Below are 23705 nucleotides of genomic sequence, written 5' to 3'. Positions count from 1 at the left end.
TATGGAATACGTTTCGATTTCCATATGTAAATCGAGGCACGATATATAGAATCCTGGAGTAAATGCCGTTTGGGTGTCTAGTCTCCCAATCTCATAAGGTCCTCTTGCAATGTTTCACAATCCTCTTGTGATTTAAACAACTTTTTGAGTAACTTTGTGCCATCAGCAAATTTAATCACCTCGCTCATTATTCCTGTTTCTAAATTATTTATGAATATTTTAAAAAGCAGCAGTCCCAGCACAGATCTGTGGGAGACCCCACTTTTTATCCTTCTCCATTGATAATATTGACCATTTAACCCTAGTGCCTGTTTTTTCTATCTTTTAACCTGTTCTTAATCCACAGTAGAACAAACACTGCCTCATATCTCATGACTTTCTAATTTCATCAGGAGTTGTTTATGAGTTACTTTGTCAAATGCCTTTTGAAAATCCAGATACACAAGATCAACCAGCTCACCTTTATCCATATGTTTATTCACCTCTTCAAAGAAACGTAGCAGATTGGTGAGGCAAGATTTCCCCTTGACTAAATCCATGTTGGCTTTGTCCGATTAATCCATGCCAAACCAGTCTTCGGGAGCATCTAGCCAGTTGGGAGTTTTTTTTTATTTATTTGTTGCATTTGTATTTGTATTTTGGGTTATCCATAGTGAATATGGATGACCTATAGTTTATTTATTTAACACATTTATACCCCACAATTTCCCATCAGAAGCAGGCTCAATGTGGCTTACACAAGACCGTAGGGAAAACTACAGCTCAGAATAGTACAATTAAACATTATATACAATGTAAAATGATGAACGTAAAGGTATCATATAAAACAGCAGATGTAATAAGGGTGAATAAAAATGAAAAGGGTCTATGGATTTTGCTGTGACAGAAGAAGAGGTAAAATTAGGTTGAGTCAGGAACATAAGCCTTCTTGAACAGGGTGGTCTTCAGTAATTTCCTGCATACACTACTCCAGATATTGAAGATTTCTGCCATGAATGTTCACTGTGAAAAAACCAGAACCCTGAGGTGCCCTTTTACTAAGCCACGTAGGCGCCTACATGTGCCCAATGTGCGCTAATTCGGAACTACTGCCCGGCTACCGTTCAGCCCGAGCAGTAATTTAATTTTTTACGCACACCCACTACGTGCGCCGGAAAATTTCCAGCACACGGCACTGCCAGGTGGTAATCAGCATTGTACCTGTGCTGACGATTACTGCCCAGTTAGCATGTGAGACCTTACCACTAAGTCAGTGGGTGGTGGTAAGGTCTCAGGCCCAAAATGGACGTGTGCCAATTTTCATTTTGCTGCACATCCATTTTTGACCCAAAAAAAAGACCTTTTTTTGCAGGTGCACTGAAAAATGAACTGTGCGTGCCCAATACACGCGTCTACACCAGCGCAGGCCACTCTTATTAAAACGACCCCTAACTGACTGAGGGCCACTGAGGACTAATTTGGGAGCCACTAGTCTACAGTAAGGGCGACCAAAATAATAGCGGGGATGGGACGATTTCCCTATGAAGAAAGACTAAGGAGGCTAGGCATTTTCAGCTTGGAGAAGAGACGGCTGAGGGGAGACATGATAGAGGTATATAAAATATTGAGTGGAGTGGAACAGGTGGATGTGAAGCGTCTGTTCATGCTTTCCAAAAATACTAGGACTAGGGGGCATGAGATGAAACTACAGTGTAGTAAATTTAAAACAAATAGGAGAAAATGTTTCTTCACCCAACGCATAACTAAACTCTGGAATTCGTTGCCGGAGAACGTGGTGAAGGCGGTTAGCTTGGCAGAGTTTAAAAGGGAGTTGGACGGTTTCCTGAAGGACAAGTCCATAAACCACTACTAAATGGACTTGGGAAAAATCCACAATTCCAGGAATAACATGTACAGGATGTTTGTAAGTTTGGAAAGCTCGCCAGGTGCCCTTGGCCTGGATTGGCCACTGTCGTGGACAGGATGCTGGGCTCGATGGACCTTTGGTCTTTTCCCAGTGTGGCATTTCTTATGTACTTATGTAATGACTGTCATCTTACAAGTGTGCTGCCTCCCTGTCCATATAGTAACAATTAACTGCAGATATGGGCGTACACACTGGGCCATGCACGTTTGCAAGTGCAATTTCTGCAGGCAACTGATAGAGGCTAAAATAGTTCATGTAGTTTTGAAAACCAAATCTTCTTGCATGCCGTTTTCATTCCCTGGCTTAAGCACTCTCCTGTTCCTAAGAACTCCTCCTCTTTTTTTTTTTTTTTTTAATGTGGTTAACATTAACAGTTTGGAAGTTGAATTACAATTTTAGCTATAGTGAGGGAGATAATTTTCAGCTAGTGCAATCCGACTAGTTAAATGCATATTCATCCAGGTAAGTCTCTTTTGACAGTTGCCTCATGTATTATATTATTACCATAGGGAAGCAGAGTTTTAGTGGGATAACAGGCGTATTTTCACATTAACCAGTAACACAACTTTCTGAATAGAGCTGCAAATGACACATTTATCAGTCTTTCCCCAGTAACAAACCCAACAACTTTCCTGTAAAACTCCTTTGGTGCTGACCACTGAGACCTTTGCAGGGATCTCTTCATCACGATAATTTGACATCAACAGTTTGAAAACCGATGTTCATAGCTTCATCATTCCTTTGTACATCACACTGCAGTTTAATGACATTTTTTTTTTGTTTGAAGGAATGTCTTGATTCATCTTTTGAATAAAAGTCTCTCTTAATACTTAAACAATGTAATTTTTGAAAGAGACAGACGTTTGATTTTGCTAATCTCCTTTCCCTTTATTGGTAACAGGGCGTGTGCTCTAGTAACTTTTTTTTTTAATCACTTTAACATGATGCCTGTAATGGTTGTAATTAAATGCATGGCTTAAACAGAACATCTGGCTTCATTGTACAGAGGCTCTCCAGACCTCCCCCAGCAGATCCCTTTCAGTAAGATAAATTAACAGGCGGTTATGATGAATTTGGATAGTCTTGTCTTAAAACCTGTTTCCCACTGATCTCTGAACTTGCTGGTGGTGGATTTGCATGCATCTGCAAAAATAAAGAAGAGGATATATTGTTAAAAACTGACCGCTGCAAATTAGTAATTTTCCCTTTCTTTCTGTTAATTTAGGGAAAAGAACGAAGATACTTCTGGAGAGGATAACGATGAAAAAGAAGCTCTAGCCTGTAAGGGTCGTAAAACAGCAAATAGCCAGGGCAGGCGCAAAGGACGGATCACTCGCTCAATGGCAAATGAGGCTAACAGTGAGGAATCTGCAGGGCCACAGCAGAATGCAGACCTAGGTATGTTTCATGAGATTCTGTTTAACCTAACGAAGAGCATTACTACTACTACCACTTACCATTTCTATAGCGCTGCTAGACGTACGCAGCACTGTACACTTGAACATGAAGAGACAGTCCCTGCTCGACAGAGCTTACAGTCTAATTAGGACAGACAAACAGGACAAACAAGAGATAAGGGAATATTAAAGTGAGGATGATAAAATAAGGTTTCTGAACAAAGTGAATAAGGGTTAGGAGTCAAAAGCAGCATAAAAAAGGTGGGCTTTTAGCTTAGATTTGAAGACGGCCAGAGATGGAGCTTGACGTACCGGCTCAGGAAGTGTATTCCAGGCATATGGTGCAGCAAGATAAAAGGAACGGAGTCTGGAGTTAGCAGTGGAGGAGAAGGGTGGATAAGAGAGATTTACCCAGTGAATGGAGTTCCTGGGGAGGAATGTAGGGAGAGATGAGAGTGGAGAGGTACTGAGGAGCTGCAGAGTGAATGCACTTATAGGTCAATAAGAGGAGTTTGAACTGTATGCGGAAACGGATAGGAAGCCAGTGAAGTGACTTGAGGAGAGGGCTAATATGAGCATAACGACACTGGTGGAATATTTTAGCAGCAAATCAAGAGGAAAGTTGGCCAAATGACTGCAACTCAAATGCTGTGTGCAATTCTGAGCCAGGGCCGCCAAGAGACTGAGCAGGGCCCAGGCAGTGCTGCCGCTGCTGGCACCCCCCCCCCCCAGGACTGTTGCATAGCCACACTTAAAAAAAAATTTTTTTTTTTTGGGGGGGGGGGGCATTTTGCCCCACCTCCCTGCCCCCCGTTCCCCGCTGCAACTCCACATACCTTGGCTAGCGGGGGTTGCCAGTAGAAGCCTTCCTCCAGCGCTGTTCTCTGCTGCATTGCTTCTCCTGCGGCTGCTTTTCCCCTCATGTCATGCATGCTCAGTTTCATCAAAACTGAGCATGTGCGATGTGAGGGGGAAAAGCAGCCGCAGGAGAAGCAATGCAGCAGAGAACAGCGCTGGAGGAAGGCTTCTGCTAGCGGGGCTTGGGGACCCCCAAAAGCCAAACAAGAGGCACCAAAGCACCTGTGTCTGCTCCTCCCCAGCCTCTAAGGGGGGCCCGGGGCCGGAGTTTTCTCTCTCCTGCTTCTGTCGGGACCTGATCACATGAGACCTGTCAGGAGCAGGAGAGAGACAGAAACCGGCGCCTGTTCTGATTACCGCATCTCGAAAAACATATAGTGGAATTAGAAAAGGTACAGAGAAGGGCAATGAAAGTAATAACAGGGCTAGGATGACTTCCCTATTAGGAAAAAGAAGAGATGGCTGAGGGGGAGGTATGATGGAGGTCTATAACATTCTGAGTAGAGTGGAGTAGGTAGACGTGAATCACTTATTTTCTGTTTTCAAAAATACTAGTACTAGCGGGCACACAATGAAGCTACTAAGTAGTAAATATAAAATAAACTGGAGAAAATATTTCTTTACTCAACTTGTAATGTAACTCTGGAATTCATTGACAGAGAATGTTGTAAAAGCAGTTAGCTTAGCAGGGTTTTAAAAAGGTTTGGATAATTTCCTAAAAGAAAAGTCAATAAGCCCATATTAAGATAGACTTGGGAAAATCCATCGCTTATTTCTAGGATGAGCAGCATAAAATCTGTTTTACTGTTCTGTGATCTTGCCAGGTACTTGTGACCTGATTGGCCACTGCTGGAAACAGTATACTGGGCTTGATGGACTTTCGATCTGTTTTAGTATGGCAGCACTTATGTTCTTATAGACCCTGTTTAAAACAAAAATGATACAGAGCTTGTTTTCTGCATAACTCTTGTCAAAACCTAATTTCAATAAAATTTGTGATATATCATCCTGAATAAATTTATAGTAAGCTTACGCTCACCCTAGCCACCTAACCTAAACAACATCACTTTACTACCTGGTTCTTCAACTGTCACGTTTTCTTGATTGCAAAACTGATTGTTCCCTTCTGCTTCCTGACTGGCAATTAGTTGAGCCTGTTTTTTGCAATTTCTTCAAAACATTATTATTATTATTATTATTTATTACAAATGTACCCCGCACTTTCCCACTCAATGCGGCTTACATAGTAAATACAGTTACAAAGTCTAGATGAGATTCTTACAAGTTGTAGTAAACGTAATTGTGAGGTTTTGAGGAGATGTGAGTTAAAAATTAGAGGCAAGCAAAGATAGAAAATCAAAAGGAAAAGAGATAGGGGAGGGTTAAAAATAGGAAGGATGGTAAAGAAAGATTATTGGGAGATAAAGTCCGAGGTATAACAGTCCTCAGGACCCAGGATCAAGTGGATAAGTTTAAAAGTTTAAGTACAGTCAGTCGGGTAAGCTTTCTTAAAGAGGTGGGTCTTCAATATTTTCCTGAAGGGTAAATGGTGGTTGATTTTTCGGATGGATCTAGGCAGAGCATTCCAAAGCTGGCTGCCCAAGAAGGAGAAACTGGATGCATAAGAGGTCTTATATTTAATACCTTTGCTGTTTGGGAGGTGTAAATTGAGGTGGGTACGAGATTACAATGTTCTGTTTCTGGCTGGGAGGTCGATTAGGTTGTTCATGTAGTTAGGGGATTCTCCATTTATTATCTTATTAATCATAGTGAGGGCTTTAAAATGTATTCTTTCTCTAAAGGGAAGCCAATGAAGCTTCACTCGAAGAGGTGTTGCACTGTCATATTCTATACTTACTGTCTTCCACTTCTTTTCTGGAAACCCTTGCACCAGCCTATGAGAAACATAACCTTTCTCCAGATACAAATGCTTAAAGGATTGGATCCTCCCGATTTACTGTCTTCCTGCTTGAAAACGTATTTATTTAGAAAATATAATTTTCTGTTATTGACTTGTATGATCATTGTTTGTTATATATTGATTTCTTGTAATTGGGTTTGAACCTTTTTTTTGTGGGGGGGGGGGGGGGGGGGGGAAGTTGGCGGAATATAAATACTATAACATGTCATTGCTGAAAGCCATAGTAACTGTTTATGTTCAAATCAAAATGGCATCTGCGTGTGTCATAATAATAATCGCTAGGTGGTGGTAATATCATTTATGTAAGGTGGCGGGAGTGAATATAGGCTTATTGCAAATTTATTCAGGATGATGTATCCCAAATTTTATTGAAATTGGTCAAGTTTTGACAGAGTTATGCAGAAAGCAAGCTTTGTATAGTAAAAACAGTGTTGATATAGGTGCATATTTACTAAAGGGAGTTAGCATTTGAAATTAACACAGATTTTAGTGCATGTTAACTGCAAATCTAACACTTTTCTTTTTGAGGGTATGTTTTATGCAGGCTGTGCATTAATGTACCCCTTAGTACGCAGTAACTACTGGGATTTAAAGTGGGAGCACTTACCCCCTAATTCTAGCAACATTCCATGTAGAAGGCTGCGCAGGCTTCTGTTTCTGTGAGTCTGACATCCTGCACGTACGTGCAGGACGTCAGACTCACAGAAGCAGAAGCCTGCGCGGCCACATAGTAGCAACAGTGGAGGAGTGGTGGTTAGGGTGGTGGACTTTGGTCCTGAGGAACTGAGTTCAATTCCCACTTCAGGCACAGGCAGCTCCTTGTGACTCTGGGCAAGTCACTTAACCCTCCATTGCCCCATGTAAGCCGCATTGAGCCTGCCATGAGTGGGAAAGCGCGGGGTACAAATGTAACAAAAATAACAAAAAATAACAAAAAAATAAATACAGCTGTGGTACCGACAGATGTTTACCATGTTATTCAGTTGGCTGATATGAAAACCACTTGCTGCATTTAGAAGTGAAAAAACAAAACAAACCTTTTTTTAGAGGGGAAATAAGAGATGGAGACTAACCCCCTTTAGTGTCCAATGTTAATGCAGCTGATCATCAGCTGTGACCACCATGGCGCTATCTGGTCTGTAGGTGGAGTAGGAGGGGCTCTGGAACTTACCTGGTTAGTGTTAAAATGCATTGTTCTGACTAAGTAAGACCCCAGATAAAGTTAGCCCCACAAAAAGGATGCACTAACATAGTAAAAGATGACTGGGAGACCTGAATATGTATTCTCTAGAGGAGATACGATACAGACATTTAAAAACTTGAAAGGTATTAATGTAGAAACAGTTTCCCGAGAACAGAAAATGTTAAAACTAGAGGACGTGAATTAAGGTTGCGGGGTGGTAGACTCAGGAGTAATATGACTATATTATTGGAAACCACCTAGTTTTAGGTGGTCTATAAAATTTTTAAAATAAATATCAGAAAATTCACAGAGAGGGTGGTTGATGCCTGGAATGCCCCCTGAGGGAGATGGCGGAGAAAAAAAAACTATGGCGGAATTCTAAAAGGTGTGGGATTAACAGAGGCTCTCTAATTAGAAAATGAATGATATAAAAAAAACAGAGCTTAAAGGTTTGCATATATGTTTGAATGTCAAGTGATGCTTAGATGGCAACTCTGGCAATATCAACTAAAGCTGGTGCTGGGCTTGCTTGTATGGTCTGAGTCCTGCATATTTCAGTCTGATTGTAGGATGGGCTGGAGAGAACTTCGACGGAAGCTCCAGTAATTTGGAATGTGAGCACAGTGCTGGGCAGACTTTTACGGTCTTTGTCCCACAAATGACAAGGATTTGGATTGGCTGGAGTGGGCTTTGACGGCATCTCCAGTAGTTGGAACATAAGGACAGAGCCAAGCGGACTTCTACAATCTAGGTGTCAGAAACACCAAAGACAGACCATGATCAAGTATATAATATTAAGTTCCATGTGAATTTAATCTTGAATTGATAATGAATGTGACTTTTGGGCAGACAGGTCTTTATCTACTATGTTACTATGACAAATAAAGACCTGCACTGTCTATCCAACAACATGATATAGACTGTAGAAGTCTGTCCAGTACCAACCTTAGTTCCCAACTACTGGAGTTGCCGAATCTTCATCTTTCTTTTGCCATTTATAGGGTACAGACCGTAAACATTTGTGTGACACTGTCCTACTGCCATTAAGCTCATCTACTGCCTTAGGAAGTTTGATCATGTTACACCTTCTCTCAAAGAGGCACAATGGCTTCCAATTTCATATCGCATGACATATAAAATCCTACTATTAGTATTCAAAATTCACACTTTGAATGAACCGGCTTACCTTTCTAGATACATTGTTCCATACTACCCCAGCAAGACTCTCAGATCTGCGCAATGACATCACTTACACGTCCCCACTAACTACACATGAACTTTCACAACATTCTATATTCTCAGTATAGGGACCAGAACTCTGGAAAGCCCTCCCACCTTACCTGTGCCAACTTTTCCTCAGTAGCCCAATTTAAAACCGAACTTAAAACCTTGTTGTGTCACCATGCCTACCCCTAACCAGTCTGCACCAGTGTGATCTGTCTCTGTCTTCCGGCGTGGCCCACGTGCTCGTCATGGCTACTCCTCAGCGAGTGGACCTGACTGTATATACTGTGTAAGAGCACAACAAGCAGGCTTAGCGTGACATCACCTATCACAGCCTTTCCCATTGGACATCCAGTAAGAGGCTCGAAACTCATTTCAAGCCTCATTCTGGATGTCCAGTAGTTTTGTTTCTCTTCTCCAGGGCCTCCAGTGTTGCCAGGTGGGCGGTTTTACCGCCCAATTGGGCGGTTTTCTGCGACCCGCCGCTGGAAATTTTTGCCCGCGGCGGGTTGCGTTTTTTTGGGCTGGTTTTTGTGCTTCGGGCGGTTTTTTTAGGTGGCTTTTTCGGCCGCGGTGGGCGGGGTTAGTGACGTTTTTGGGCGGGGTTAGTGATGTGGGGAGGCGGGGTTAGTGACGTGGGAGGCGGGGTTAGTGACGTGGGAGGCGGGGTTAGTGACGGGGAAGGCGGGGCCGATGACGGCGGGGGCGGGGTTGATGACGGCGGGGGCGGGGTGATGACACGGGGGCGGGGGTGTCAGGGGCGGGGTTTGAGTTTGGGCGGGTTTTGGGCTGGATTTTGGGCTCCTTTAGGCTGGAAAAATATTTTCCACCTGGCAACCCTGAGGGCCTCCAGTGTGTGGCCATGGGAGTGTAAGAAAGTAGTCCAAAATCTGCGACAGGTTGAAATTTCCCACAGATGCTTTTAAACACCTACCCGATTGGGTGGGAAAACCGCAGATTTGTCAACTCTGCTTCCTTGTCTCATCACCAAGCCTTTTAGGAAATACAGTCACCAAGCTTTCTAAGAAACACAACCATCAAAACTAATGAGTCAGAAACATACGGCCACCTTGTTCTCTCTGAATTTAGTTTATGACCATGGTTGCTCCTAGCAGCCATGCTGCTGTAGTTTACCCCCACCTCCTCCGCCTTTTTTCACTCCCTGATATTTGCTTTATGCCAGTACTTTTATACTCTAGCTGGTTACCATATTATGATGAGTTTCCTCACCTCTGTTTGAATTTAGTTTTGACTGCATCATATTTTGGAATCGGAACTCAGTTGCGCATGGGAAAGGTTTGGATCTGGTTTCCCTGTGATGGTAGGGCTGAATGTTATTCCTCATCTGTATACTGGCTCGTGGCCTGAGAAAGTAATTGTTTTAAAACCTGACAGCCATTTCCAAAACACATTAGTAGGTTTATTTTTTTGGTATATAATTTATTTTTTGCATGGACTGTACATTAAGTAACAGTGATTGTTTGGTGCTTGGTTGAGCGTGGTTTCCAAGTTCCCAGCACTGTTAAGACAATGGAGATTCAGCCTTAGGCTCCTTTTTTTAGTGGGAGTGCACATTTATGCTTTCCAAAGTGGCTGTGATTAATCGTCTTCACTACAGGTAATTTTTCTTTGGTTTATGTTATGATTAGTGTGAAATGCAGCATTAACTGTGGATTGATGATGGTAGAATCTTTTGGATTTTTTTAAAATATGAATTTAAGATGTAAACGTTCATGTTTCTGTTCAGTTGTTTAGTAACGCTTGTTTGGAAATATATCTTATTCGACTATAAGGATATAGGGTGTTAAGCCCTTAGGAGTGAATTCTATATATTGCGCTGAAAAAGACACTATTCTATAAGCCATGTTGAAAGTTAGGTGAGGTTTATATAATAGCACTTATGCTAGAAACACGCGCTTAACTTTAGGTGTGGCCATTTGCATCGACTGAAGCGTGGTGGCAACACCGGTAATTGGGAAGCAAAGCTAGTGCTGGGCAGGCTTCTACAGTCTGTGCCCTGAAAATGGCAAGGACAAATCAAGGTCAGGTATACATAGAAAGTAGCACATAACAATGAGTTCATCTTGTTGGGCAGACTGGATGGACCTTACAGGGCTTTATCTGCCGTCATCTACTATGTTACTGTGTTACTATGTGGTGCAAATATATGTGCCTAAATTGGGCGTGTATCCCCCATATCCTATAACAACGTGCATAAGCGCTAGGAACGCCCTCGTCCCTCCCATTTCCACACCCATTTTATTACTCGCATGTAAAATTTAGGCGCGTAAGTTCCAATTAAATCGGTGCCAATAATTGCTTGTTAAAAAGCCTGTTATTGTTGCTGATTAGTTTATTTAGTTAAATTGCCTTTGCAAAATGGGCATGCACCCAAATTTGCACGCTCAATTTTTGGCAACTTTTTTAGGATTAGGGGGTTAATGCACAGTTAGTGCAAAAACAGGCTACTGCAGAAATGCATTAAAATGTGTTGTGGTATTTTGCCTGTTTGTGTGTTGCGGTATTTTGCCTGTTTGTATTTGTAACTATCCAGATAAAGCTAGGACAGCAGAAAGACTGTCCTAACTTATCTGGGTGCCAGTCTATTGCTGGTACCCAGATGAAAGGGAAAGGGGATAGGACTTGATATACCGCCTTTCCAAACAGTATAAGCAGTATTTTGTACCTGGGGCAATGGAGTACCAGCAGGTACTTTATATCAATTGGGAGGTGCAATTTTCTATTTATTTATTTATTCACTGCCATTTGGAATCTTGAAGCTGGGGAGGAACATTCTCTGAATTACAACCAATTCATAGACCTATATTTTAACTATACATCTTGGGAGTAGGAGAGGACTGTCCAATCCAGCTGCATAAGTGTCAGGAGCCTCTGTTAATGCAAGCCACAGACTTTGTGTTTCAAGCTTGTTTGTTTTTTTTTTCAAAACAGCAGCATAACAGTACAGTCCTGGCTTATAGGTAGCGGGGTTGTAGCATGAGCATGAGTCTGTTTGTTTCAAAGGACTTCACACACAACATGGGGCTTCAGTTCCAGGCAGACATATGTGAAAGTTTAGTTTACATTACTCACGTGGGTGCAGTCCAAAGTCAGTATCTATAGCAAGGTTCTCAACCCAGTTGTTGGGACAGACCCAGCCAGACAGGTTTTCAGGATATCTACAATGATTATGCATGAGATTAATTTGCATATTCTACCTCCATCGTATGCAGATTTATCTCATGCATATCCATTGTGGGTATCCTGCAAATGTGACTGGCTGCATGTGTCCAGAGGACTGGATTAAGAACCCTGATCTAGACGTACTCTTCTCCTTTATTTATTTATTTAGATTTTGCTCACACCTTTTTCAGTAATAGCTTAAGGTGAGTTACATTCAGGTACTCTGGATATTTCTCTGTCTCAGGAGGGATCACAATCTAAGTTTGTACCTGAGGCAATGGGAGGGTTAAGTGACTTGCCCAAGATCACAAGGAGCAGCAGCGGGATTTGAACCGGCCACCTCTAGATTGCAAGACCGGTGCTCTAACCACTAGGCCACTCCTCCACTTTGAGTCAACAAACACACATGTAACTTATTTCAGAAATTTCCAAATCTCCCACTAGGTTCTCTTGCTTGGCTCAGCAGCCCTCAAATTAGTGGGAGCTAAGTATTGCTCCAAGAAAGTCAGGGGGTCTTGTACTAAAGGTTAGTGCTATCTGCCATAAGACCCATTATTTTATTTATTTTGGATTTTGATCACACCTTTTTCAGTAGTAGCTCAAGGTGAGTTACATTCAGGTACACTAGATATTTCTCTGTCCCAGGATGGCTCACAATCTAAGTTTGTACCTGAGGCAATGGAGGGTTAAGTGACTTGCCCAAGATCACAAGGAGCAGCAGTGGGATTTGAACTGACCAGGTCTGGATGTCAAGATGGGGTGCTGTAACCATTAGGCCACTCCTTCACTCCATTAGTAAAAGACACCCTCAATTTGTAGGTCTTGAAGACCAGTCTTGAGGTAGGACACCATATAAACTCTCGTGCAAGAGTTGGGTCAGAAGTAGAACACCAGAATTACATCCCAGCCACATAGCAGCACTCAGTATATACGTTTGTGGGATTTTTTGTTTCTTTGTTTAAAGCCCCACAGCCTACTTTTGAAAGAGATATGAAGCAGTTTTCTTACCTCCCACATAACTGCAAAGTCAGTTACTTGTTACTCAAAGAATTTGCACCAGTTTTGAAACTGAAAGCACATACGTACTTTCACTTTGAAAAGTGCCTTACAGACACTTGAACTTCCCTTCCTGTAGATTCTTTTTTTTTTTTTACTAAAATATGTGTACTTTTGAAAAGACAAAAGTATGCACCTTGTTGCAGACCTGTCCTCCTAAGTGTGTCTCTGGGAATGTCTCTGCTAAAAATTCAGCTGATATTCAAAACAATTTAAATGGATCTCCCTTTACGGTAAGGGTGAATTGGTAATTCCCCAGCAGTTCATCACCTATTGGTCCTAGAATATCCTGGGGAGAACAGATATTCCTCCTTTCTGCCTAACAGGGGCCTTTTCTCCTTTCTCCGGTCCTATTTGTAAGGAATGTCCATAGTTTATCTGCCTACGCAAATCCTATTTAAATGAGTTTGCTATTACAGCTTCTGGATGGATGTCTTGCGCTCCCAGTGTTCAGGGAATTATATAAATAGATCCTAGAAGGGTTAGTCCCTATCTGCCACCACCCGCACACCTTTCCCTGATCAGCTTCTAACTCCCAAGCAGGGTTCAACGTCCTCACCCTAACTAAGTGGGCAGCCCATGGGACTAACCTCAAATCCAAGTCCAGTTCTAGCACTCTTCCTAGTCTGGGGTCCTTCTCTTGACAGGACATACACCCCATTCACGACCCCATATTTAAAACAAAAACAAAGCTAAGCTCCTAAATTTGTTCCCTATTTTCAGCCAAACAAGAGCATATGTTTTTTCAGGTGAAAATTCATCTTAATTTAGGGACCCTTGTACTAAGCTATGTTAGGTGCTAACATGTGCCTAATGCAGCAAAAATGGACTACCATGGGACACACTGCAGAATTGCTAACAGTGTGCTAAATAATTTTATGTACTTTTTTGAGAGGGCATGTCAGGGGTGGAAAGGTGGGTGTTCTGTGCTATCCAGTTAATGCATCTACTTTACTGCGCCTTAACTGGTTAGTCCATGGATAACATAGGAACTCATAGGGGGTCTTTTACTAAAGCTTAGTTCGAGTTATCTGAAGCAAGGCCCTTGGGAATAAAATTGGGACCTGCTGCAGATAACAAGCTAAGCTTTAGTAAAAGACCCCCTTAATCCCTACAATATAGGAGGCAGTAGGTGCTCCTGTGGTAATGTTTAAAAATGGCTGTGCGCTAATGGCAACATTACAGCAATGCCATTAATGGAAAAATCATGATTTGTACAGCTGCTGTAAAAATGGCCTTAGTGTGTGGGAATGACCCAAGTAAGGGTGTGCTGAGGCCTATTTTTACCACAGCTTAGTAAAAGGACCCCTTAGGAGCTTAAACGTTATTCTTATAAATTTAGGTCTGCTATTATTTGCCTAGATTTATGAGCCTAATTACTGCTGAATATCAGTACTAAGCTCCTGACTTTTTTTTTCTCTGCCTTAAAACCGGCATAGTTTCCACTCAATGCTCCTAAATTTAGGAATATAGTGAAATTCCTAAAAAAAAAAAACTTTTTATTGAAATTTTACAAAAGAAAAAAGAGCTCTTTGTTACAGATGTTATTACTGTGTGCTACAATATAATACCCGTTTAGCTCAGTGTAGCCATTAATTCAGCCAGTAGAGCATTTTGAGTATAAAATTATGCAGGTAGCCGTAGTAAATGCAAACACCGTGAGGCGTGTTTTACTGTGCAATAATCCATCGTGCTTGATTGCAATCGGAGCTTTTAGATGAGGGCTCTAGCATATTCTACTATTATTTCGATCTGCAGTGCATGCATTGAAAGATATTGAACAGTACCTGAGAACACGCAGCTGCAAAAGACAGTCTTCTTTTTCTAGCATTTTGGGTTGGTTGGTGCTTTGTTTTTCTGTGGGAAGAGATGAGTTGTTCATCTAGTGTTCAGGTACACACAGGGGTGTGCTGGTAAATTAACAGTGGGCTCTCTCTCGCCAGCAAAGTAAAAGAGAATTCAGGAGGGGCCCAAGCCCACATTATGGGATCCATTTGTTAACGTAGCCATGGAGAACCGGCTCCCAAAATTCTTAAAAACTTAACAAACGGCTCTCGAGAGCCTGTGAGAGCCTGCTTCAGCACATCACTGGGTACACATAATAAAAATCAGAGGATAAGAAAGGTTCTTATTGTGTGCAACCTGTCTATATACAAACATTATCTTAGGTCAAATAGATTTTTGGGTAACATTCAAAGCAACCTGATTCACTGGAAGACAAGGTATTAACCACTTAGCACTGAGGTAAAAAGGCATGATACTTGACCTAGCACCTTAAGCTCATCCATGAGAAGGGCAATTATAAACCAGGCACTTAAAATAATGTGCATGTTGGGGTGAATTCTATAAATCACGCCTAAAAAATCAGCACTGAATAAAAAACCACTTAAGCACTATTCCAGTGGTTCCCAAACCTGGTGCTGGAGGCACCCCAGCCAGTCAGGTTTTCAGGATATCCACGACAAATATTCATGAGAGAGATTTGCATGCAGTGGAAGCAGTGCATGCAAGTCTCTCTCATGAATATTCATTGTGGATATCCTCAAAACCTGTCTGGCTGAGAGGTTTGGGAGCCACTGCACTATTCTATAAGCTGCGTCTAAAGTTCCAGAGATCATGTGAAAATTTAGGTGCGTCCATTTGCACCAACGAAAATATGATGCAAATGCTCCTGCCTAAAGGTACACACGGAACCCCCCTTATTGCTCAAGTAACCGAAAACCACCCCCACGATCCGCTCCTGACTCCCATTTCCATGCTCCCTTTTTTGGGATGCGCATAGAATGTAGGTGTGGATCACGTGTGTAAATTTAAGCACATACGTCATAATTGATTCCAGGACATTTGCGCTTAAGTGCTGGTGCACTTCAATTAAAAAGAACTGTTGAAGTGTCAACTGTGGAGGCTTTCATGCAAAGATGCTGTTGCCTATAGGCGGGGACTACAAGTGGCATTAGTTTCCGTATTCAATGTTCTGCTTGAATTGAGATGGTCAGAGTAGTACCACTTTTGTGTATTTTTGTCATTGAAATTTTTTGTTTTTTGTGATTTTAAGCTATGTTTGTATTTTCTGAACCGCTTAGGTTTAGGCGGTATATAAGATTTTAAAGTAAATAATTGTATGTTAAAAAGCCAATTATTGGCACTAATTGGCTCATTCAGTTTTATTACGCGTGCCCAAATTTACACATGCAAATTTTGGCAGCTGAATTAGGGGAAGGGTTACATGCATAAATGTATGGTATACCAACACATGTGCACTGTACTTATATAAATGTCACTAATAGGCCTGAGTGTTATTCTGTATCTACCTGCCTAACTTACAAGCGGTATTTGCAAACAGCATGCACAGAGGAGGTGCATGGGCGGGATAAAGGCAGGGCTCCCATTTAGCAGGTAACTTATAGAATACTGTAAATTATATTCATTCTATCCACATTTAGGTGTCCGCCCTTAACACAAGCTCTAAGGCTGGCATAAGTGTAGGTACCTAAATGTTAGGTGTGCCGATACTGGCTTATGCTAGGATTCAATAATGGAACCTAGGCTGCTAGGGGCCCTGTTTACAAAAGCGTGCAAGCATTCTTTAACGTGTGCTAAAAATTAGCGCACGCTAACGTGTAGGTGCCCATAGGAATATTGTGGGCACCAACACAGCGTGCACTAACATAGTAAAAGACGGCAGATAACCCTTCTCCACTGCGAACTCCAGACTCCGTTCCTTTTATCTTGCTGCACCATATGCCTGGAATAGACTTCCTGAGCTGGTACATAGTAACATAGTAAATGACGGCAGATAAAGACCTGTAAATTCCATCCAGTCTGCCCAACAAGATAAACTCATTTTACATGGTATGTGATACTTTATACCCGAGTTTGATTTGTCCTTGCCTTTCTCAGGGCACAGACCGTAGAAGTCTGCCCAGTACTGTTCTTGTACTAAGTTCTGAAACTAATGTTGAAGCCCCTTAAAATTTACAGTCCAGTCCATCCCTATCTATTCAGTCACGATCAGGGCGTAGACTGTAGAAGTCTGCCCAGCACCCGTTTTGTTTCCAATTACCGGCGTCGCCACCCAATCTCCGCTAAGATTCCACGGAACCATTCCTTCTAAACAGGATTCCTTTGTGTTTATCCCAGGCATGTTTGAATTCCATTACCGTTTTCATCTCCACCACCTCCCGCGGGAGGGCATTCCACATATCCACCACCCTCTCCGTGAACATGAACGCTAGTGCGCCTTTGTAAACAGGGCCCTAGGTTCTGTTATATAACAGGGACTTACCGCATGCCCTTGGGGAACCTAAATGGAGGTGCTCAGTTATAGAATTGCCTCCAAAGAGCACCAAAATTTAGGTGCCTGGATGATGTGCACTAACCACCGGAGTCTGTATAGCGCACCCAGAGTTCCATGCCATGGGCCCAATTCTATATATTAGGTGCCTAAAATTAACACGTGTTAGGCAATTACACCTAAGCTTATTCTAATTACTGTTAGTAGATCTATGTGCAGTATTTGAATACGCTTAGGCGTGGTTCATACGTGTAAATCTGCGTGAGTCCATTTACACCAACGAAAAGCTGGTGTAAATCTCTGCACATACACTTACGCACACTGGCCCATATTTTATAACAACAGGTATAGATTTTGGAATGCCCATGAAACGCCCATTTCCATGCCCCTAAACACGGCCCTTTTTGCCTGTGTGCGTTAGAATTTAGGTACAGTACATCACAGAATATGCTTAGCAATGTACGCATGCAAATTCTAATTTTTGTCAATTAGTGCTCGTTATGGCTTGCTAAGAGCTGTTAATGCTTAGCTTGTTAAAACAATCTGCGTGTGTAGTTATAGAATACGCCTAGATGTACGCGCAGAACTGTGTTTAACTCTAGGCGTGCTATATAGAATCCAGGGGGGGTATACATAGAATTCCCCCTGTAAGCATAAATTCTATAATGGCAGTTCCACGCAGAACTACTGTTATAGAATACTAGTGTAAGTACACAGTTTAGGCGCGGGCACTTACGCCATGTGAAAAGCTGGTTTAGTACTTATATTCTGTAAACTGCATACCCAAACCCTCCCGCATTCACACCCTCCTGGAAGTTACACGTGATGGAATTGGGGCACACAACTTCTAGAATAATGACTAAGAGCAGTTGCTTGTGCCAATTAACAGCATTTTAAGCCAATAATTGGCTGCTAACTCCAATTAACAGCCAGTTATGAAATTAAGTTGTGTATGCAACTGCCCTTATCTATAACTTCCATGCACAAATTTGTATGTTAGGCATAAATTTGGATGCACAAATTTATAGAATCTGGGGCACTACCCATCAAAGCGTTATTGCTTGATTATAAAGTAGACTGGGGTCATTCTGCCAGCCTTACCGACAAGAGGATGAATGTGGTTCCAGGGGGTAATGTTTGTTTTCTTTATTAATTTTCAGTTTAAAACAGTCATCTGTTTTCCTGGTAGTATGGATGATAAAAGAAGGCTCAAAAATTAACGAAAATTCCACTAAATCAAAGAAGACTTTATTTAAAGGAAAATGGCCTCAAAGAGCTCCAAGATTAATATCTATCTCACGGAGCTTATCATCACTGGCCAAAAAACCTTATAATGCCACAGATCTAAATCCTCTTCTAGTATCTATTGTTGAAAATTATTCTAAGTGATGTTGTAGATGTAGATCACTACTAAGTCACTATGGAGTACCCATTATACACAATTACACTTATCTTTTTAGAAGTGGTGCTTAATGGATTAAGCTGCTCTGTGCTGTGTAATCCTTCACTTCCTGCTCCAAGCCGATGATGGCCAGCGTTTCGCTGCTTCTTCATGGTCTCAGGCCAAAAATGAGACACACACAGAGCTCTCCAGGGCAGCGTTCAACACACCACCAGTAATTTGTTTAGTGGATTCTTTTTTTTTTTTATAAAGAAGGCTACATGTTCAGTAAAACCTCTTGCCACCCTCCCTGACAAGAGCTTTCATTTGAGGTGGACAATGGCATTAAATCCATGCTGAAATGAATGTTTCAACTGAGCCAGTCCAGGGACTTTGCTGTAGAATGCACCATATACAGATATTAAGGGAAGTTTGACGAGTCTACTCTGGACTGATAGTGGTGAAAATTACTGGTTGCCTGGGTTTGCAGTGGAGATTTGGGAGAAGTTGTCTAATGCAGCAGAAGGTGAGATGCCCATTCTGTATCGTCTATACAGTCAGGTTTTCAGGATACACACACTGAATATGCATGAGATAATTTTGCATACGTGTCATGGTCGATCACGCTGGTCCCAGTGATGGCCACTGGTTGCGAGCTCTTATGCTGTTCCAAGAACAGGTCTATCAGGCCAGAAGCCTGTGGATTCTATTCTTGGAGTAGCGGTCGGAAAGCCCAGAGCTTCACCTGTGATGGCCTCCGTTCCCCAGCAGTTGAGCCCCTGGATTCTGGCGGCTGATAGGACTTAGGAGGGACTGGGCAGGAACAGAACTAGCTAAGCAGAAAGGAGAGTCAGGTCCAGGATAACAGGTACAGGCAGGCGGCAAGTAGACAGCAAGGTCAGGTTCAGGCTACAGGTCAGGCCGACAGCGTTCAGGCGAATGGTCAGGTTCAGGCTTCAGGTCAGGCATGTGACGTTCAGGTGAATGGTCAGGTTCAGGCTTATTGGTCAGGCAGGCAACATTCAGGCTTCAGGTCAGGTAGGCAGTGTACCAAAAAATAACAAGAAATGCACCAGTGCTACTTCCAGAAAAGTAGCTGAGGCCCTGAACCAGAAGCCTGCTTTCCCCTAAGAGAGGAAGGCATCTGATGTCATGGAGGACGCACTCTAACGGAGGGGGGGGGGGGGAGCCAGGAAGGACGAAGCCTGCCGAAGGATGCCCGAGCCACGCACACGCCTTGTGTAAAGACGCCGAAGGAAGAGCCCCGCCACAGCTGTGCCACCCCGGTCACGCGCGTTGCCGTCAGACCCTCGGACCGAGCCGGAGCCAGGTACATGGCACAATGGAGGTAGTGCATGCAGATTTATCTCATGCATATTCATTATGAATATCCTGAAAACCTGACTGGCTGAGTGTGTCCTGAAGACTGGGTGGAGAACCACTGCAGTAGTGTACAAGTTAGATTGTCTGTCATGTCACTGTGCTTTTACTACAAAATGTCCTGTTGCTTAACATTTATAAGGAATTGATTTGAAAGCTCCAGGTGTTGCTCTTGAGGCTCTTTCAACAAGCTGAGCTGTCTTTTGGCTGCATAACCCACAGGAGTATCTTCCTTCTGGAAGAATTGACAGCTTGCATACATATGGAAATTGCTGCTCAGCTCAGTCAGCTGTGAAAGAAATTCCTTCCTGTCACCTGTAATTTCCCCTGTACAGTATCCATCAGCCCCTGAGCCTCACAGCTGTGATCTTTTTATCATGAACCTCTTGTCACCCTAAACAGTCTTAAGGGATTTATCCAATTCATGCTTTTAACTCATCTTCCCTAGTGACAGATGTTAATTGACTTGCCATGTTAAATTGATATGGAGTAATTGAAAGTTACCTTTTCTGTAAAGAAGGGTTCCTTGCTTGCTTGTGCAGTTTTTTTTCCCCCCAAAATAAACTGTTTTATGGGAACACAAACATAACAAAAACCTGGTTAAGCTTTAGTATCCTCCAGAGTACTAGGATGGTGGTGGGGGATGGAAGGTTGGTAGTGGAAACATGACGGCAGATAAGGGCCAAGTGGCCCATCCAGTCTGTCCATCCTCAGTACCCATTAACTACTCCTTTTCCTAAGAGATCCCATGTGCCTGTCCCATGCTTTTTAAAATTCTGACACAGTCCTTGTGTCCACGACCTCCATCAAAAGGCTATTCCACGCATCTACCACCCTTTCTGTGAAAGTGTATTTTCTTAGATTCCTCCTAAGCCTATTTCCTTTGAACTTCATCCTATGCCCTCTCATTCTAGAGTTTTCCTTCATTTGATAAAGGCTCATCTCCTGTACATTAATGCCACTGAGGTATTTAAGCATCTCTATCATATCCCCTTTCTCGTGGTGTATACCTACCTGAAAGTGTACCCTGGTTTTGGGCACCTGTACTTTTTGAATAGCCTCCTCTTCCAAGGGCATGGGTCTTAATCCCCCCACCCCCCACCTACACAATGGCCAAGGTACTGTACCTCCTTTTGGCCCGGGGCAGGCTAACTTTCTTTCCCTTACCTTTTCAGCTACTGCGTTTGAGAATCAGAGTGGCCTTCTTTTCCTCTTACTTTTATGTATTTTTCTAACATAAAGGTTCGTTGCTTTTAAAATAGCTCCTATTCAGTTTTGCCCACTGATGTTCTACTTCCTTCATCTATTCCCATCCAACTAACTCTTCCTTGAAAAATTTCCCCATCTTGGCAAAGTTAGTTCTTTTGAAATCTAGGACCTTCAATCTTGAATAAGCCCTGTCCGCCTGTGTCTTGATATTGAATCACACCATTCAGTGATCACTAGATGCCAAATGATCTCCCACCAAAACATCAGAAACATTCTCCCCGTTTGTAAGCACCAGGCCTAGAATTGCTCAGTCACACATTGGTTGCGTTACCCACTGCTGGAACAACTCTTCCTGTAGAGAATTCAAGATCCCTTTGCTTCTAGAGGACTCCTCAGCAGGGATGCCCCAATTGACGTCTAGCATATTAAAATCATCTATCAGTAGTACTTCCCCTTTCCTAGCTATCTTGTGAATGTCATCAATCAAGTCTCAGTCCATTTCTTCTGACTCTGAAGATGACCTGTATATTACACCAATGTAAATATATTTCCTTTCCCTCTTACTAGTTTAACCCACAGTGCTTCTTCCTTACTCCATATATCTTGCAGTTCTGTCACTTTAATACTATTCTTAACATATAATGCCACTCCTCCATCCTTTTTTCCTACCCTCTCCTTCCTGAATAGATTATAGCCAGGTATAACTATATCCCAGTCATGGTTCTCCTTGAACGTTTCAATGACCGCCACTGAATCCAAGTTGGCTTCTATCATTGTAGCCTCTCAACCTAGAAATTTGTTTTCCATTCTACAAAACATAAAAAAAGCACCAAGGGCCTACAAATATCTTTAATTGTACAACGTTGATCAATCACATAATGACCTGACACAGGCTGTGTTTTGGCACAAAGCACCTGCCTCAGGGGTCATATGTAATCCAAAATCCTAAATAAAAAGCTTTCCAGCCAAAGGTACAAGAAATGAAATCCTTATCCCAATCTTCTGCGAAATAACAAATGCAGCATAGTTCAGTCAGTATTGCTTTAGTACATTAGCCAATCTGTTACTGAAGACACTTCGTCCCTTCCTTGAAAGATGGATACCATCACTTCTCAGTAGCTCTTGGAAGATCATCCCATGGTCTAGAAAACTGAAGCGCCTGCATTGGCACCATCCACGCAGCCACACATTCAACTCCAAGATGCGAGCTTCCCTCATTTAGCCTTTACGTTCAACAGGAAGGACCTCTGACCTAGAGCCATGAAGTCACATTTGTTATGTTCAGTAGGATACCTAGCAGTATCATTTGTTCCAACATGGATGAGCAGCCTAGGATAGTGCTAACTAGGCTTGATGAGCAGCCTAGGATAGTGCTAACTAGGCCTGATGAGTCTCGGCAAACTTTCTGCTACATCTTGAATCTTAGCATCAGGCAGACAGCACACCTCCCTGGGTATGTGTCTGGTTGGCAGATGAATGCCTCAGTACCCCTCAGGATAGAATTACCAATCACCTCTACCTTTCGTTTCTTATTGGCCACCAATCCAGTGGCTTTGGGATTTTTGATCGATGTTTTCAGTTCTTCATCCTCCAGGGTTGCGAACCGATTCTTCATTTCAGCAGAGACAGAAGATGAAGTTGGGGGGTTGATTTTGCAGGATGTGGTGACCTGTATCCAGCTGTTCCCTTTCTGCACAAGATCTCCTCTTCCTTTGGAGATCCCCAGTATTTCAATATTCATCTCCGGGATGAATTTCTGGTTGTCACAGATGCTTCTTAGTCTTTCCACCTCCTCTCTTAGGCCCTCATGATCAAAAGCAAACTCTGGCACTAGAGGCTGTTAACGCCATACTAGTGCCAGAGTTTGCAGCCGACCCATGATCAGAGCCCTCGAGCGCCTGAAACAGCGCACTCGAGGGCTCTCAGCGCAAGTAGCATGCAAATGCATGCTAAACAGGGCTTCTAGCGCAATTAGCTTGCAAATGCATGCTAATTGGCGCTTAACGCATTCATCCCCAATGATCAGCGACCAGCGCACCAAAGATTGGGTCACTGGCCGCAGCAAAATCAACGCCAGCTCCGAGCTGGCGTTAGATTTTGCGGATCATTGGGGAGGAATGATGAGCCCTGTCCAGCATGCAGTTGCATGCTGGCAGGCCCCCCTTCCCCACCAATGCAAACGCGAACGGGGGGCTGGAGGTCCGGTGGACCTCCGGTTCCCCCCAACGATCCCCCCCCCCCCATGTTCACGGAGGGCTGGAGATCCGGTGGGTCTCCAGCACCCCTGAACCCACGCCGCCTCCCGAAAAACACTATCCTACCCTCCCACCCACCGACGGGGGGGGGGGGGGACTGGAGGATCGGTGGGTCTCCAGCCCCCGAAACCCCCAGAAATTGTTGATTGGCCGCCTCCGGCCAAAGGATCTCCCACTGTGATCCATCGACGGGGGGGGGGGGGGGCTGGAGGTCCGGTGGTGTCCTTAGATTCCCTGGTGGTCCGTGGTGTGCTGTGGTGTCGTGACACCCCCCCTACCTTTTGTTGGAGGAGGAACGCAGCCTGCCTGCCTCCCTCCTCTTCTAGTCAGTCGACGCCCAAAATGGCGGTGCCCAGCCCCGCCCACTGCATCCTGGGATGCACTGGGCGGGGCTACAGACCATGTAAGGGATTCCCCCCCGTCGATGGATCACAGTGGGAGATCCTTTGGCCGGAGGT

The 23705-nt window shown here is 43.2% G+C and overlaps 1 protein-coding gene across 1 annotated transcript in view; it reads left to right on the top strand.

The window, feature by feature from the left end:
- LOC115479673 (nuclear receptor corepressor 2-like) overlaps positions 1–23705 on the top strand; it is a 667653-nt gene that overhangs the window by 479797 nt on the left and 164151 nt on the right. The window contains exon 16 of the mRNA XM_030217748.1: positions 3132–3304. Coding sequence (XP_030073608.1) covers positions 3132–3304 — 173 coding nt within the window. The remainder of the gene's footprint in view (positions 1–3131; positions 3305–23705) is intronic.

Source organism: Microcaecilia unicolor, chromosome 11 (genome assembly GCF_901765095.1).
Source record: "Microcaecilia unicolor chromosome 11, aMicUni1.1, whole genome shotgun sequence".
Lineage (NCBI taxonomy): Eukaryota > Metazoa > Chordata > Amphibia > Gymnophiona > Siphonopidae > Microcaecilia > Microcaecilia unicolor.
Note: the sequence above shows the minus strand (reverse complement) of the source record. Positions and strands in the feature narration are given on the sequence as shown.